Below are 18,218 nucleotides of genomic sequence, written 5' to 3'. Positions count from 1 at the left end.
CACGACATTTCATTTCATCACCTTTTCTTTTAATTTCACCGATGGTCATTTTGATTTTTCTGTATGCTGACTGAGTCCATCCGACAATCATTTCTTTTTCAAATTTTTAACATTTTTCATGCAGCCATTTCGTCTTAGCTTCCCTGTACTTCCTATTTATTTCATTTTTGAGCGACTTGTGTTTCTGTACTCGCGAATTTCTTGAACATTTTTGTACTTCCTTATTTCATGGATTAACTGAAGTATTTCTTCTGTTACCAATGACTCCCTCAAATGGTTCAAATGGCTCTGAGCACTATGGGACTTAACATCTGAGGTCATCAGTCCCCTAGAACTTAGAACTACTTGAACCTAACTAACCCAAGGACATCACACACACCCATGCCCGAGGCAGGATGCGACCGTAGCAGTCTCCGCGATTCCGGGCTGAAGCGCCTAGAACCGCTCGGCCACCGCGGCCGGCATGGTTTCCTCGCAGTTACCTTCTTTGTACCTACGTTTTCCTCTTCAACTTCTGTGATTGCCCTTTGTAGAGATGTTCATTCCTTCTCTACCGTATCGCCTGCTGAGCTGCTTCCAGTTCGTATATCTATCACCTTAGAGAACCTCAAGCGTGTCTCGTCATTCCTCAGCACTTCCGTATCCAATTTCCTTGCGTATTGATTCTTCCTGACTAATATCTTCAACTTCAAATTACTCTTCATATCTACTACATTGTGATCTCAGTCTATATCTGCTTATAGGTAAGCCTTACAATCCAGTATCTCATTTCGGAATCTCTGTCTGACCATGATGCAATCTAATTGAAATCTTTCTGTACCACCTGGCCTTTTCCTAGCATACTTCCTCATCTTGTTAGTCTTGAACAGAATATTCGTTATTACTAGCTTAAATGCATTACAGAACTGAGTTAATCATTCTCCTCTCTCGTTCCTTGTCCCAAGCACGTATTCTCCTGTAACATTTTCTTCTACTCCTCTCCCCACAACTGCATTCCAGTCTCCCATGACTATTAGATTTTCATCTCCTTTTACATACTGTATTACGTTTCCAATATCCTCATATACTTTCCCTGTCTCTTTATATTCAGCCTGCAACGTTGGCATGTATACCTGTAGTATCGTTGTCAGTGTTGGTTTGCCGTCGATTTTGATCAGAACATCACTGTGCCTCAACTGTTCACAGTAACTCACTCTCTGCCCTATCTTTCTATTCATAACGAATCCTCACCTGTTATACCATTTCCGCTGCCGTTGATATTACACTACATTCATCCGATCAGAAATCCTTGCCTTCTTTCCATTTCAGTTCACCGACCCCTATATGTGCAGATTAAGCCTTGGCATTTCCCTTTCCAGATTTTTTAGCTTCCCTACGCCGTGGTCTAGGGGTAGCGTCTCTGATTAGTAATTAAAACTTCATCGTTTGTTGTATCGAAAGCCCCCACCTATTAAATTTTGATTAATAATCAGCATTGGTAGTCGAAGACTTCCGGCATAAGAAGTCACCCTCAATATGCCAACGGCCTCGTCAAAGAGGGCGGAGGAGCAGACAGAGATTCAGGCACTCTCTTGTCCTTGGGGTATGGACTGCCCCTAAAGGCGGAAGAATCGGCAATGATTAACGGCATGAGAACGCAAAAGGCAATGGAAACCACTCCATTAAAGACACATAACGTGTATCCAAAGGACATGTGGCCTTTAATTGACAAAATGTCATGATAATATCTCCTTTGGGAAAAGACTCCAGACTCATCCCCCATTCGGATCTCCGGAAGGGGACTAACAAGGGGGAGGTGACCATGCGAAACAGACTGAAAATAATCAACGACAGGGTAACGTTCCACGAGTAGGGTAGTGGAATGTCAGAAGCTTGAACATGGTAGGGAAGCTAGAAATAGTTGAAATCGACTTTTAAAGGATTTCAATATTTTATTTTCTTCATACATAGGAAAGCTTTCCTAGTGAGTCTATCGTCTTTCCTTCATTTTCTGCTGTGTTTCCTAGTCATATTTGTGACGAATCCACATTTAATTCCTGTCTAAAATTAATATCCTTCTTATGATTTAGGAGTTCGTATCCAGGCACATAGTGGAGAGACTTCTTTTCAGAAGCTTTGATTTGTATTATTTGGTCCGACGGTGCACGTCAACTTTTGCAGTTGTACAAAAACAACGGAAGAGCTCTAACTATGTAGAGTTTGGGTAGGATTTCCTTTCGCACATTACCTCTTAATGTTCAATGCATTATATCACAGAAACAAAACATTCTTCATTATTTTATATACTTACTATGACACTCTTCATATTACACTGAGTGAGGTGGTGCGGTGATTTCCCTAAATTTCTCCAGGTAAATGCCGGGATGTTTCTTTGCAAAAGGCCACGGCTAGCTACCTTACCCATACTTTCCTGATCCAGGCCTGTGCTCCGTCTCTTATGAGCACGCTGATGAGGAGATGTTAAACTCTAATGTTCCTTTTTCAATATATTGGTTACTTGTTCTATTCTTTGTCAACTTTTGCAGTTGTACAAAAATAACCGAAGAGCTCTAACTATGTACAATTTGAGTAGGATTTCCTTTCGAACATTACCTCTTATTGTTCAATGCATTATATCAGTCTCTTATGAGCACGCTGATGAGGGGATGTTAAACTCTAATGTTCCTTTTTTCAGTGTATTGGTTACTTGTTCTGTTCTTTGTCAACACATTTCAGTTTTTGCTCTGATCCGTTCCAGTCCTCCAGATATTATCATTAAATTTTCTTTTAGAAACTGTCATATCAATTGTAGCAGCATACTCGCGCAAATTTATGTACCACAGTCTGTAATTTATTATTAATTAATTATAAATTATTGCATACTAATATCAGGTCATCAGCAACCAGTTAAATTCAAAAATTTACCTTGTTAATGAAAAAGTCTCGTTAGTCAGTTTTTTACGAACGTGCGAATAGAAATATTAAAAAGCCTCGGTGAAAGTGAACACTGTTGTCTGACCCGTTGATCAGTATTTGCTGACACTGGTTCTCCTTTCAGAGAATGAATCTTCATCCAGTTATTTGTGTAGAGGGATTGATCAGCGGATATTAAGTTAGTGCTTCCCATAGTAATCAAATCGCCCGGGATCCGCACCCGGATTTCCCACTTTACGCGAGCTATCTTTGCACAACCCACGATCAGACCCATACTTCCAAATGTCGTTGTCCTTTTGTCACGACCTGTACTCATTCGTTACGGATATTCCTACGAAGGCGGGTTTGAAGGGGGATGAGGAGAGTGTGGGCGTGGAAGATGCTGTTGGTGACATTGATCTGAGCATCCAAGATATCATATACTAGAGTACTTTAACGTAAGTGTAAGTAATATAGTATAGCCATTATTACCTTCGTACTTAATATTTATTGCTGTCAGCCAACTTTAAACTGTGTATTCAGATGATGCTCTTCGTCTTATGAAGTGGCTGTTTTCAAAAACATTATTGTGCCGTGGATGCCCAGATGAATGTCATCCGCAGTGTGTCCCCCGCGCTCCCCCCGTCGCACCAAGCCTTTGTTCGTGGGGACGTTAATGTTTTGAGAAGCCACTGAGCTGCACCACAGTGTTCTGGACACTGCCATCGCCCAGGTATAATAAGTAACGTGATTCATTCGACCACATGGCTCGTTCACATTGATTCACAGTCCAATCTCGATGATCCGGCGTCCATTGCAATCACAATTGATGGTGTTGGATGAACGTGGGGACATGTAGGGGAAACCCTATGTTGGACAACGCTCGCTGAACGGTTTTCTGTGAAACACTTGTGTATGGGCCACCTTCGCACCCTGGCGTCAGATCTGCCACATATCGCCACAAACCCTGGTTTACAGAGTTGGCGAGCCTCTGACCCCTACGTTTTGTGATGAGACGTGGTCGTCCACAACCTCGGCGCCCACTCGTGGCTTCACCGCCAATCAGCCACTTTCCACAGACGATCGCGACAGTACTCGTAGTATGCGAGCAGCCGAGGAGCTTGGCCGTTTTCGAGATGCTCCTTTCCAGAAGCCAGACCATAACAACCTGATCTTCGTCAAAATCGATTATTATTATTACTATTGTTATTTTGAGTCAGCAGTCTTCTGACTGGTGTGAAGCGGCCCGCTACGATTTGCTCTCCTGTGTCAACCTGTGCACTCGCAACCTACTACAGCCTCAGTTATTTGATCGATGTACTCTAGTCCCTATTTTACTCTACAGTTTTTACCTCTGTTGCTGCCTCTAGTACCAAGAAAGTTATCCTGTGATGTCTTAGCATATGTCCTACCATCTTGCCCATTCTTCTTGTCAGTGTGTTTCCTCACCGTTTCTCCAACGACCTCTTTATTCCTTTCCTTGCCAGACCACCTAATTTTCAACAGTGTTCTAAGTACCACATCTCAACTGCTTTGATTGTGTTTTGCTCCTGTTTTCACAAAATCCATGTTCCAATACTATACAATGCTGTTCTCGGAATGTACCTTCTCAAAAATTCCTCCCTCAAATTAAGGCCTACGTTTGATGATAGTAAACTTTTCTTGGCCAGGAATGCTCTTTTAGCAACTGCTAGTCAACTTTTTATAACCTCCTTCCAGCGTCCGTCACGGGTTATTTTGCTTCGTAGATAGGAGAGTTGTTTAACTTCATTTACTTCGTCACCATCAATCCTGACGTCTAGTTTCTAGCTATTCTCACTTCCGCTACTTTTCATTACTTTCGTCTTTCTTCGATTTACTCTCAGTTCGTATTCTGTACTCATTCGACCATTCCATTCAGCAGATCCTGTAATTCTTTTTCACTTTCACTGAGTGTAACAATGTCATCAGCGAATATTATCATTGATGTTCTTTCACAATAAATTTTAACCCCACTCTTGAAACTTCCTTATGCCCGTATATTTTCTCTTGCGCGACCTGTATTGTCTCTACTCCCTTACTTTCTTTGCTCGGTCATGCAGTTTCAGTATCACCATCTGGCATTCCTTCTCGCGGAAGGCAGGGATTACTTTGCGTTGTTATTGTCGTATTCCTTGCATTAAAGCATAAGAACTATTTCATAATTTAATTAACTACTACCTAATTTAATTAACTGACGATAGCCGGCAACCTGGATCACGAAGTTCGCGTTCCTCACCTGAACACTTGATGGGATTTCTAATGAGAGTACTGAGGAATGAACCTCACTCTACTGCAGAAGATCTGGGCAGGTGATGCCATCCAGCCCCCATACTGCCGCCAGCACAGCAGACGGCTATGACTCACTGACATGCGGAGATTACGTCACAACTCCCTGACGAGGTGTGCCACTCCTTGGCAGCTTGCGCTTAATTCTACCAATTGTCCAACACCCTGAGAGACTTTATAACTCTGTAAACTCAAAGTATAAATGTTATTACAGATAAAATTGGGTCACTGACTCCTCCAGGTGTAAACTGGAGCGCTCTCCCAAGCTCCATACCCAGCCTCTTGCATACAACACTACTCCAGTTGCTTGGTTCGCAACATCAGTATCATGATGTAGTCGCAACATTTCGCTGAGGAACTGATGGTATCACTGGAGTCAGAATTGACTGTCACCTCAGGAATTCAGTGACATTGGTACCACACTGGCTGCCACTCATCGGAAGCTGGCTTTAGTACTACAGGGTTGCAGTTTCGTCAACATGAGTTAGGCTGAGTGCAGTACTTTTTTGTGCTCTTCTTTGGCTGGGAGGCTCATAAAGAGCTGATAAGTTTTTCCCCCAAATGCCTAAGTGCATTTATACGTATAAATAGCTCAGAGGACTATGGGACTGAACATCTGTGGTCATCAGTCCCCTAGAACTCAGAACCACTTAAACCTAACTAACCTAAGGACATCGCACACATCCATGCCCGAGGCAGGACTCGAACCAGCGACCGTAGCGGTCACGCGGTTCCAGACTGAAGCGCCTAGAACCGCACGGCCACACCGGCCGGCTATATGTATAAGATGAAAGAGATGAGGCAGATAATGATCAAAGATTGTGTGTATCACTTTCAACCATTTCTCAGGGGTACTGTACTTCGCTGAGCGTTGCTCACTCATTGTCTCGTAGTAGGGTGTATGATACGAATAATCAGTCTGTCAGAATCTCAAGTTGTAATAAATTTATAATAGTAGCTTATTTTAATGTCTGCATCGTCGCTTTAGGTCGTCTGTTTTGTTGGGTTTTGGATCATTCTTTCCAGGTCAGCTATATATTGTCGAGTAGACAGCGCGCTACACTCTTATCAGCTGCAGAAGCTTACTAGAGGGGAGGAGTGCAGAACAGCTCGCGTGCACTAGAGATATGCTCAAGCATCCTAGTACCACTGGGGCTGTATGACCCTACAAGCAAATTGGAAATATGTGTCTCCTTTGTTTTCAAGACTTTCCAAATATGTAACTTTCTCCCTCTGAGTCAATTGTGGTCAATGATGTTTCGTTCTCTTTTATATTTACAAGACATTAAATTTATCAGTGGGTTTGGCATAGAGTACCACTGGGATCATTATGACCTCAATATATATTTCTTTTTGTATCTTAAACGTAATATTAGTGAAAATAGAATCGTTACTGTTACACTGAGCCACTGTAATGAATGTTTTATGTTAGTTTGTTAACATACTGCCGATAAATCCGGTTTAAAATACTTGGGATCCATATGACCTCAGTGGTACTCAGTGAGAGAAAGAAATCTTGGTACTAGGAGGGTTAACAAAGTACCGGCTAAAGCTGCAGACGGCACAGTTTCAGATGAAGAAGAGAGGGAGAAGGAAATAGCTTGTCAGAAGACAGTACGTGAAGAGAAGTCGTGACGACTGTTTGATTGAAAACAGACCTCTGGTCGTGAGAAGTACGAAGAGCACAGGTAGTGCGGAGAGAAGGGATAGACAGGAACAAGAAACAAGGAAGCAGGAGGAACTACGGTTGAGAAGTGCTATATGAGGTTGGATAGTGGCGACAGGAAATGAAAGTTACGGAAATTCCTGCGACCTTATTTGATACGTATAGTACTAGCGTTGCGAAAGTAACAGACGGTAATACAAAGCTATCTTGTGAAAATCCAGAGTCTGAAGTATCCGAAGTACCAAACTAAGTTAGTATGTTTTGAGGCAGTCGAGCCTGGGCCACGTGTACAAGGAACTACATTTGCCACTAATTTTTGCTTCGGGCAAAAAGAAAGCGCAGACGGTGATTATAAGGCAGATGCTGTGGAGAGTTCACAGGAAACTAGTGATAACGTTAATTGTATTGCGGATGTTGTGAATTGTGGAAAAGAACAGACCCATTTATTTCCAAAGGACACAGATTCGCTACGATTTGGGGAGGCACCAGCTTCTCGAAAGGTGGGAGAGAGGAGGAGAAGAGGGTAGTAAAGATTATTGTAAGGCTTGTAAGTAGGCTGTTTAGGTTTTCTTATTGGTAACGCACACTGCTATTTTACTGTGATGAACGATCAGGACTGTCTTTATAGACTGTTAGAAAATATTAGCTTTTGACCAACATTGTATCAATAAGTGTGTACCTTTGATTTCTTTGTTATTGTAATTATGAAAAATTTTATCAAATCATTATTGGCCACTGCCCAAAACAATTTGTAAAATTTTTTGTTGGGAGCATGGGGGCTATGTAAGTAGACTGTTTAGGTTTTCTTACTGGTAACGCCACGTAGCGCTCTGTATGAAAATCACTGGCTGTGCTGTGTGCAGTCTGTGGCTGCTTTGCATTGTTGTAATACTCGCCATTGTAGCGTTGGGCAGCTGGATGTTAACAGCGCGTAGCGTTGCGCAGTTGGAGGTGAGCCGCCAGCAGTGATGGATGTGGGGAGAGAGATGGCGGAGTTTTGAAATTTGTAAGACTGTCATGAACTGCTATATATAATATGACTATTAAGGTAAATACAGTGTTTGTTCTCTATTAAAATCTTTCATTTGCTAACTATGCCTATCAGTAGTTAGTGCCTTCCTTAGTTTGAATCTTTTATTTAACTGGCAGTAGTGGCGCTCGCTGTATTGCAGTAGTTCGAGTAACGAAGATTTTTGTGAGGTAAGTGATTTCTGAAACGTTTAACGGTTAATATTAGACAGGGCCATTCTTTTGTAGGGATTATTGAAAGTCAGATTGCGTTGCGCTAAAAAATATTGTGTGCCAGTTTAAGCACAGTCTTGTATAATTCTTCAAAAAGGGGACGTTTCAGGCTAAACATGGAGCCGACAAGACTGAAACATTTCAGGAAAGTGTGCCTGAGGATCAGGGAAAAACTTGCAGTCTTACAGGTAATGTTGGTAAGAGAAAACGTCGTGTAATTGTTCTTAAAAAGAATTAAAACTGGGGAGACATACATTCAGACGAAGCAGACAGGTGCAAGTGCTACATCGTCACAAGAGTCTACTCTCATGAAAACAGAACCTCCTAAAGAGCGTACGACTACACTAAGATTCAATGGACAGAAAATAGTGCCGAAGAGCAGAAGGAGGTTGGCTTTGAAAAGGAAAGGTATAAAGAAACACGCCTTTGCAAGGCACAGTCAGTCCGTAATCAGCGGTCCGACGCACTGAGACATTTTATAGCTCTGCAGACTCATCGTGAAAAAGAAAAGGTGTAGCAGGTACCCTTGTGTCATTGGTGCCTCCTGGCGTTCACTGGACCACTATCCCACATTCCGTGCCCGGCCTCCTCCACACAACGCCAACCCTGTCGCAACAGTGCATCTCACAGTGCGACAACACTCCTCATTTCTTATCGTCTTTTATCGTCCTTTCCTTCCGTCGGCGAGTAATGAATTTAGGCTTAGGTGCCAATGATGGATTTAGAAACTCGCCCAGAGGGTGGATAGAACGTGGAGGGGACTGCAAGTTGAATCTGTGTTCGTTACAGATACCGGCGTGGGCAGTTGGTATTTCACCAGGCTAGAGCGTTCGTATAAGCGAAGGAAGAGAGTTGTTAAGCGGTTGCGACCCGTTGTGACTTCGTCTATTCCCTGAGCTGGCTCGAAATTAACGGTGCCTGAGGCGGCACCGGCGAAAGGTATTGCAGAGACTTGCGCGACACAGTTACTCATATAGTCAAACTGTACAAATTGTTCGGTTCCTTATTTAACGTATATCTGTGGAATTTTGAGGGAGAAGCATCACAATTATTATTAGTAATGGGGAGATGTGATATTTTTCAATGAGCTTGCAGTGGGTACGTACAGGAGTGAATTTGTCGTTGAAATTTTCCGATAAGCCTATTATCGACAGTGATATGGTATGGTTCATAGGCAGCAGAAAATGGTAGGTTCGTTTCTAGAATCACGATTATAGGAAAACGCTAGGTGTTCCCTCCACGATAAAATTACCAAAGTGATGGACATACACAGTTCGCCTAGAAGGGTGGACACACTAGCATTTTTGGAAAAACATCCAGAAACTCAAAAGCATCAAATTTAAAATCAGTGTCATGCTTTTGAAGGAATATGTTTCAGTTTTATACTTTTCTGGACAAATTTTTCGAAGTTTCCAACCATTTTTCAGAATATGGTGTATTGTCGTTGAAGTGCGTAACTCAGATTTTCCACAGTCACACACTGTATTGTCAAAAGTGTCTTACGTCATAAATTACGCTAGTATTTGCCACCATGTAGTATAATACACTCCTGGAAATGGAAAAAAGAACACATTGACACCGGTGTGTCAGACCCACCATACTTGCTCCGGACACTGCGAGAGGGCTGTACAAGCAATGATCACACGCACGGCACAGCGCACACATCAGGAACCGCGGTGTTGGCCGTCGAATGGCGCTAGCTGCGCAGCATTTGTGCACCGCCGCCGTCAGTGTCAGCCAGTTTGCCATGGCATACAGAGCTCCATCGCAGTCTTTAACACTGGTAGCATGACGCGACAGCGTGGACGTGAACCGTATGTTCAGTTGACGGACTTTGAGCGAGGGCGTATAGTGGGCATGCGGGAGGCCGGGTGGACGTACCGCCGAATTGCTCAACACGTGGGGCGTGAGGTCTCCACAGTACATCGATGTTGTCGCCAGTGGTCGGCGGAAGGTGCACGTGCCCGTCGACCTGGGACCGGACCGCAGCGACGCACGGATGCACGCCAAGACCGTAGGATCCTACGCAGTGCCGTAGGGGACCGCACCGCCACTTCCCAGCAAATTAGGGACACTGTTGCTCCTGGGGTATCGGCGAGGACCATTCGCAACCATCTCCATGAAGCTGGGCTACGGTCCCGCACACCGTTAGGCCGTCTTCCGCTCACGCCCCAACATCGTACAGCCCGCCTCCAGTGGTGTCGCGACAGGCGTGAATGGAGGGACGAATGGAGACGTGTCGTCTTCAGCGATGAGAGTCGCTTCTGCCTTGGTGCCAATGATGGTCGTATGCGTGTTTGGCGCCGTGCAGGTGAGCGCCACAATCGGGACTGCATACGACCGAGGCACACAGGGCCAACACCCGGCATCATGGTGTGGGGAGCGATCTCCTACACTGGCCGTACACCACTGGTGATCGTCGAGGGGACACTGAATAGTGCACGGTACATCCAAACCGTCATCGAACCCATCGTTCTACCATTCCTAGACCGGCAAGGGAACTTGCTGTTCCAACAGGACAATGCACGTCCACATGTATCCCATGCCACCCAACGTGCTCTAGAAGGTGTAAGTCAACTACCCTGGCCAGCAAGATCTCCGGATCTGTCCCCCATTGAGCATGTTTGGGACTGGATGAAGCGTCGTCTCACGCGGTCTGCACGTCCAGCACGAACGCTGGTCCAACTGAGGCGCCAGGTTGAAATGGCATGGCAAGCCGTTCCACAGGACTACATCCAGCATCTCTACGATCGTCTCCATGGGAGAATAGCAGCCTGCATTGCTGCGAAAGGTGGATATACACTGTACTAGTGCCGACATTGTGCATGCTCTGTTGCCTGTGTCTATGTGCCTGTGGTTCTGTCAGTGTGATCATGTGATGTATCTGACCCCAGGAATGTGTCAATATAGTTTCCCCTTCCTGGGACAATGAATTCACGGTGTTCTTATTTCAATTTCCAGGAGTGTATATACAGTGATATCTTCAGTTTATGTCAGAGCAAAATTGATTTCCACCTGTTTATCAAAAACATGTTCTCTTGAAAATATTTTGAGGTCTGGTCTCTAATTACTGCTATTTTAGCATAATATGCCTTGAAGTGCTTAATTTATACACACAATTTAATGTGAAAGTGTCCTACCTCGTAGTATTTACCACCACTTTTAAGTAGGATGACTCTGCTGATGTTGATGAACCAATCACCACACTGCACAGACTTCGAATGAAGATACTCGCGGAATTGGCACCATAATAAAATTAATTTTTATGCGTAGAGAGGCAGCTAATAAAGACACTTTTTAGTGAATTTGTCTAAACAATTTCATTTCAAAGGCCCCAGTCGAGTATCTACAGTTTTTCTCCCAGAGTAACTTCGCCTGTACCTATATGACACAAGCTGTCAGCCTCTCAGAACCGAGTCAGTCCTGTCCCGTCAGTGATGCTGACAAGAGCACTCTGCTGAAATTTCAAACAGCAAATTCACGCCATCAGTTTAGCCAACAGCTTGCGCGGGGGGCAGCCCTTGTGTATGAACTCCGGAGGGTTCTGCAGAGCAGAACACAGTTGCCTCTCTGTCTAGTCATCCAGACCTCGATCAGAAGAGACATCTTTCTTGCGAGACGGAGCTTTGCACCCCTTAGCCATCCCCTAACAGAACTTAAGATGAACGACCTCCCCTCCCGTTGCTCACTTTATTTAGTTTGTTCGAAATCTTAGACTGGCCTACACCTGATAACTCTTTATCCTAGGCACTCGCAATGTATGCTGTACACTTAAATATATTCGCATTATTTGACTTCACTTCCTGTTTTATCATTTAATATCACCTCTGTACGCACACCTGATAAGTTCTGACCGCTCGAGCTTCTGTACATTGTAAATTTAAGTGGGATGGCACAACCTCCTTCTCTCCTCACACCTGTACATTACATAGTATATTATGCATGAAACAAGTCAAATGTACAACTATAAATTTTATCAAATCGCAGTTAACTTTTATAGAATTTGATATGTAGACTTATGCAAGTCCACTCGTACAACAAATATAACAACAGAAATATCGTACAGTCTGTTTCTCAGATGTCTAGAATAAGGCAATTTATTTCAATATTCTCAAACTATACAAATATTTCACTGTTGTAGTTGAAGGCATGTATGTGTAATACCATTTAAACAGTTTTTCCTTTTATTACTTTGAAACAAACACTAACACACATATGGGAAAATCAAATCAATAAGTGGGATAATTCGAAAAACTAAAGAAAATTTTAAAAATCGTGTATAAAGAAAGTGGCCCACGGTTATAGATAGTAACAAGATATGTTTCCTCAAATTTAAATAAAAGTTTTAATATTATTGTTAGAAGTGTTTTTATTTTAAATTGCCTCACTTTTTTGACAAAGCTGTATTACAATTACTGACCCGTAAAAGGATCAAAGTATTCTGATGCATAGAACGTTTTAACAATGAATAACATAGATAGCAGACTGTACTTTGCATAGACATATCGTTTTGGTGTAAAGCAGTACTATTAAGACAGTAAACTGGACATGGGAATGAATCACAATTTAATACAATAATTTAATCCCAAATACATTTCACATAATTATATATTTGAATTTTGAGACACTAATCTTCAAATTATTCCCTGTTCTGATGATTAACGGATTTTATTCAAATAAGATTACCATGTTGTATATTGCACAGAAAATTGTTCAGTTAATTCTTAAGTTCAATTAAACATACTTGTGATGAAAGGATAAATCAGTGTAAAAGGTATAGCTTTGTTGAGACATTAATTAAACACCCAGCAATGTCACTAGCAATAGTAATTGACTAGAATGGCATCTGACATAATGAACATTAGCCTGGGAAATTACAGTCTGGAGGGCTTACAAAGTTCCATAGTGCACTAGTACTGCTCAAGAGCATTATGAATGTAAATGATCCACACTACTAAAACAGATTATGAGGATAAGAATCACTATCTTAGGATTACTTGTAAGATAGGCAATATATCCATTGCAGCACAAGATGCATTATCAGTTTTCGTTTATTTAACTGCACAGTAGTGGTACAATTAGTTTCCAGAAGATCGCTTCACATATAATGCCAAAAGGCCAGACCCTTTTATTATTTTGAATGATTTCAACAACACCTTGTGTGAAGAGCACATATGGTGTTTCCATTTATCAATGTGTCCGAAGACTATTTTGGATAAGGATTGTTAGATTGATATGAATATTTTTGAGCAGTTGCGAAGACATACCCTCCAGCCACGGTGACAAAATATTAGAATTAGTTCAACTAAAGAAAATGAACACTTCAGGCTAAAGAGTACTAATAAACTTCAGGAATTAATGAGTGTGAAAATTTGCATATGCTGTTTGAAGAAAAATTTCCACACTCGGATTTCGCAGCACGACTCATATAATTTCATCCTGCGCGTATTTCCGGCAGTAAATGATTGTTGAAGTTTGGCAATCTGACAACACAGTAATCACATATACAGTAACTACTTTTGGCAGCAAAATGATTAGTGCTGCGAAGTTGGCTCAGTGGGTAGAGTTTTGGTTTGACGCGCAGGATGACAAGGCTTGTTTTTATGCGCAAGTTTCATACTGCCATATAATACTGTAGCATACACCTTTCTTAAACCACATTTATCCGACATTTACATAGTATATGTTTGGAAATGATTAGCAAAGCACGTTTGTAGCCCTACTGGTGACGCAAGCCCATAACGAAATGTAAAAACTAATATACCTCGACCCAGAATCGAGCCCTTGACCTCCTGTATGCTAACCCAAAACGGTATCACACACCTGCAGCAACTGCACAGGAACACTTCTATATGCTGACAGAGGTAGTTACCGCACATGTGGTTACAGTGTTGCGTGACTGCCAATCTTTAACGTGCATGTACTGCCCAAAATATGCGCAGGCCGAAAATTTATGAGAGGCATGTTTCTATTGCTAGTATGAAAAGGAATCGCTCAGCGACGCCCGAGTGGACGAGTTTATCTTCGCCCTGTATATTTTACAGTTAAGCGAAGGATGCTCAAGACTAAACAGATGAAGATAGCTATAGACCTATTCTCCGTTGTTTTTTTTTTTTTTTTTTTGAATCCGTTGCATAGTTCCACTAAAAAGTTATTGATTATCACCAAGACGTCAATTTTTCGACCTCAGTCAAGGAGTTAACATGTCTTCAAGCGATATATACGGGAAGTTCTGGGCCAAACGGACCAACAAAGTAGACAGCATGTTATATTAGTGAATCTGAGTGGACAGGCCTCATAAATTCAGTGGCAGCTGCCAATTTATAATGAGAAAATATTTTGTTGTGATAATCCAACAAATAAATAGTAAGGTGATAGCAAAATACGACTGTAACCAAACCTCAGAGTCATCTATGGTACAACTCAGGTAACGCTAAGGACACATCTGCATCATAGCATCACTATCTCGCTCGAGTTAATATTCTCGAATGTTTCAGCATCTCATGTGTGTTATATTTCTCTCGTTCACCAAGCAGTCATTGCCGAACCAGAAAACCCATACAAACTGAACAGTTTAAGCGCATTTTGATATTCAGTTTAAGCACGTTTTGCAATTCATTTCAGTGCTACCACAGCAAATACTCAAGTGACCTTATTGTGTGTACTCTTTCAGAGTAAAAGTTATTTTAATATCTTTGTATTCTCTCCACTGGTATTGATTTTTATGAGTAGCGTGATCATTAAGCTATGGACTAATGTGAATTACACCCAGAAGTACAGAACGTAAGTGAACTGGATAGGAGGCTATGAAGCAGGTACCCAGTTTAGCAAAAACAGACAGCCCTACGAAATCTTCAATGGATAAAATAATACCCACTACACTTTCAAAGAAAGAAAAAGTTTTACAGGTTAATGTATAATTAACAACGTCACTAGAGATTCTTCACAGTCTCAAAATGGAAGAAGATGGGATAGGAAATAAGTTGTGTTCATATCAGAGAAAGAAAACCACCATTCATCTTCATAGATTTGAAAAGAACCACATAAAACCTAAATATGGCGGCTACACAGAAATTTGAACTCTACTTTTCCAGTGCTTTAATTGCAGTGTCACCCCGTTCTGGGAGTACACCTACAAGGTAAAAAGTATCTATGACAAAGTGGGTAGCAAATAACTATGAATAAAAAGTACATATTTCTTGTGGAATAGCGCCGTGAACCACCACAGCCAGCTGGCAGCTATCCACGTTAAATATTTTTGTTTTTGTCGTCATTTCCTTCCCCACATGTGAGAGCGCTGGCAGCAGCGATACAGCCTACTACTCAGCGTTGCTCAATGCGGATCACTCGTTCTTCTTGGCGATCAAAATTTCATTAAACTCAAAGAGACAGAATATCGCAGGACGTTTTCACCAGTCAGTCACAGATTGACCAATGACGACGAGGTACGTAATGACGACGGCAAGTGCTGAAACCAGAAAGCGGCGGTCGATTTCGATGAATCCTGCAGCTGTGAAATTCAGTTGTGCTTCCTGCGACGTCACACGGAGGAAGGCGTCCACTTCGCCAGAGAGGCAAGGTGGCAGCACTGGTAGTCTCCGCAGGATCACACCGGTACGTCTCGCCTCGTCCTTAGCTGCCCCACAGGACAGTGCCAGACATATTACCTTGAAACAATGGTAGGCGAGCCATAACATCGACGTTCTCAGTGATTTGCTGTACGGTAGTAAACGAGTAATATGTGGTTTCTCGATGGCGATAAATACTTCGTATGAGCTGCAGATTGCACCAAAAACGGCATGTGTGATGTCAGCAGCCAATGACAGCTGAAAGTGTTCCTCCAACTTCTCGGCAGCACGGATCAAGGCCAAGAACGCCTCTCGCAGATGACTCAGCCTCACTGACGAAGTAGCCGACTGCGGCGCTACTTGCAGCAGTGGAGGACGAGGATGAGACATCTCCTCCAACAGACATGTGTTGAGACTCCTCAGCCTCGCCCAAAGCTCCAGAACCAGAAACACGAATTGAAGAACTACAACTGAGTCTACAAACAATCGGAACATAATGTGTAAAGACACAATTATGGAGTTTTGATACAGACTCAGTGCAGCGCCACTCGTCAGTGTAACGTTAATGACGATCAGAAAGCAACATATGAATTTACTATGAATTGTCCCCTTTACAGGAATGTGGTCGTCTACAAACTTGAGCTCTTCAATAAAGGAACGTACGTGTTCAAGCCTAGTTATAGTGCATATCCAAAAAATCAAAATCAGCTTCCCTTCTCCTATAATTAGCATGATGAAGTAAATGATTAATGGTATGGAAGGTAAACTAACATGAATTCCAAAATTTTCATACCAATCTAATACTGACAACAGCACAGCAGTGCACAACCAGGAACCAGAAGGATGCCGTACTCTCCTCCATAACACACTATGAATTTTCTTGCAGTGTATCGGTGAAATTGTGTCTTTTTCCACAGGAGCTAATCCTAATACTAGCCACAGTTTGTATACTGGTAGCAATACGAAACAGAAATTTACCATAGGCTTGTGGTATGATATCTGCATTTCCGCTGCTTTTTTTTATCATAAATTTGTTCAATCTCTACACACACACACACACAGTACCAACAAGTGACCAATGTTAAAACCTAGACCAGTTAACTGCAGTCACTCTTTTACTAAGACATTTTCGCTTCAGCAAACCGTACCTATGCACCAGAGTGCTGTTAGAGGTGACTCATATTTGGTGGTGATAGTGTCATTAATATAGTCCTTCTACAAGCACACCATGTCTATTCATTTATGTAGCTTAATTTGCTAACACCAGATTGTCCTCTTTTCACTAAGTGAATTGTACATTAAGCTCCGTCAATTTCATTCCTTCCATATACATGCGTCCATGCTTCCTGTTATCTTACCACAACCCGCAAACGCGGCTTTTTTTAAGGAATTCATTAAGCTAACGGAACTACTAGTGGCTGTTGACTCTTGCTTTTATGCTGAGAACTTGGCTGCTCTTTGTTTGGCATAATCGGGAGACATGATCGAATCTTTAGAGCGTTTCTGTGTTGTTGTTGACCTACGTTCATTCATCATGGAGAACATGTGTCTTGAAAACGAACTGGCAAGTCGCTTTTAATTTTTCAAATAGGGAGCCTTAATCATCTAAAGAGGTAACGTCAATGTAGCGGCAGTTATCGATTACTTTTCCTTAACAGCTTATATGATAATGAACAGAGCTAGTCGTTGCAAATACTCGCCAACTTTGTAATATGAGCCTATAGAAATAAAGGCTACTGTAAACAAATGGTACTTGAAACGCGTTTGTTTCTCAAAAGGTCTGACGACGCTTTGCATCGCTTTCTGTCTGTACTAGTTTCTCATCTCTTCTTCCTATAGTTTCTCAATATTATTTGCAGTTTCTTTTGCGTATTTATTAACTTTCCCTTACTGTAAATTTTCAATCTATTGTTTCTCTCCTGCCAGTAAAGTATTCATAAATTCCCATTAATGTGTGCTTTTTTCTCATAGGTATTCCCAATTACCTTTGTAGCACTTCGTTACAACTTTCGCCAGTCAATTTTTCGCATACACCATATTTAAATGCACATATTCTTCTCATGCCTACCATCAGATGTCAGCAGCAGGGCACTGCCGTTTCTGGCAAAAAACGCTGACTTAGCGCTGGCAGCACTTTTCTATCTGCTGTGTCATATTACTGCAGTGAATAATGTGCGCATACTATGCCACTGACAGCAGCATCAGCACTTTCTTATCTCCATGGCCATTCCAGGAATCATGACATCCAGCCACATGAAACGTGACAAAGCCAACGAGGTGAGGCAAGAGGGGACCTACCAACCTGCTTGCACTCTTGCAAATTTCATGATGCACCCAGCCCAACACCTCCCCCCCCCCCCCCCCCCCCCCAATGTTCCTGTTCTGCAACCAATGATGTGCAATCAGCTCCCTATCCCATGACAATTTTTTATAATAATGTGATTGTATACACATCATTTGCTTTCCAAGATGAAGCATTGTCAGTAGAAGCAGGAGTGATCAACTGCGGAGAAGAAGACTATCAGAATGTATTATATCAATCG

The 18,218-nt window shown here is 42.2% G+C and overlaps 1 protein-coding gene across 1 annotated transcript; it reads right to left on the bottom strand.

The window, feature by feature from the left end:
* Positions 1-15,516: 15,516 nt before the first annotated feature.
* On the bottom strand, positions 15,517-16,065 carry LOC126456000 (gustatory and pheromone receptor 32a-like). Its single transcript, XM_050091755.1, has one exon. The coding sequence runs from the start codon at positions 16,063-16,065 to the stop codon at positions 15,517-15,519; it is 549 nt and encodes a 182-aa protein (XP_049947712.1).
* Between the last annotated feature and the right edge of the window lie 2,153 nt (positions 16,066-18,218).

Source organism: Schistocerca serialis, chromosome 2 (genome assembly GCF_023864345.2).
Source record: "Schistocerca serialis cubense isolate TAMUIC-IGC-003099 chromosome 2, iqSchSeri2.2, whole genome shotgun sequence".
NCBI classification, from domain to species: Eukaryota; Metazoa; Arthropoda; class Insecta; order Orthoptera; family Acrididae; genus Schistocerca; species Schistocerca serialis.
Note: the sequence above shows the minus strand (reverse complement) of the source record. Positions and strands in the feature narration are given on the sequence as shown.

What these genes read in the sequence shown, in the direction of transcription:
- LOC126456000 (XM_050091755.1), bottom strand. Translation starts at nt 16,065, where the DNA reads ATGTCTCATCCTCGTCCTCCACTGCTGCAAGTAGCGCCGCAGTCGGCT.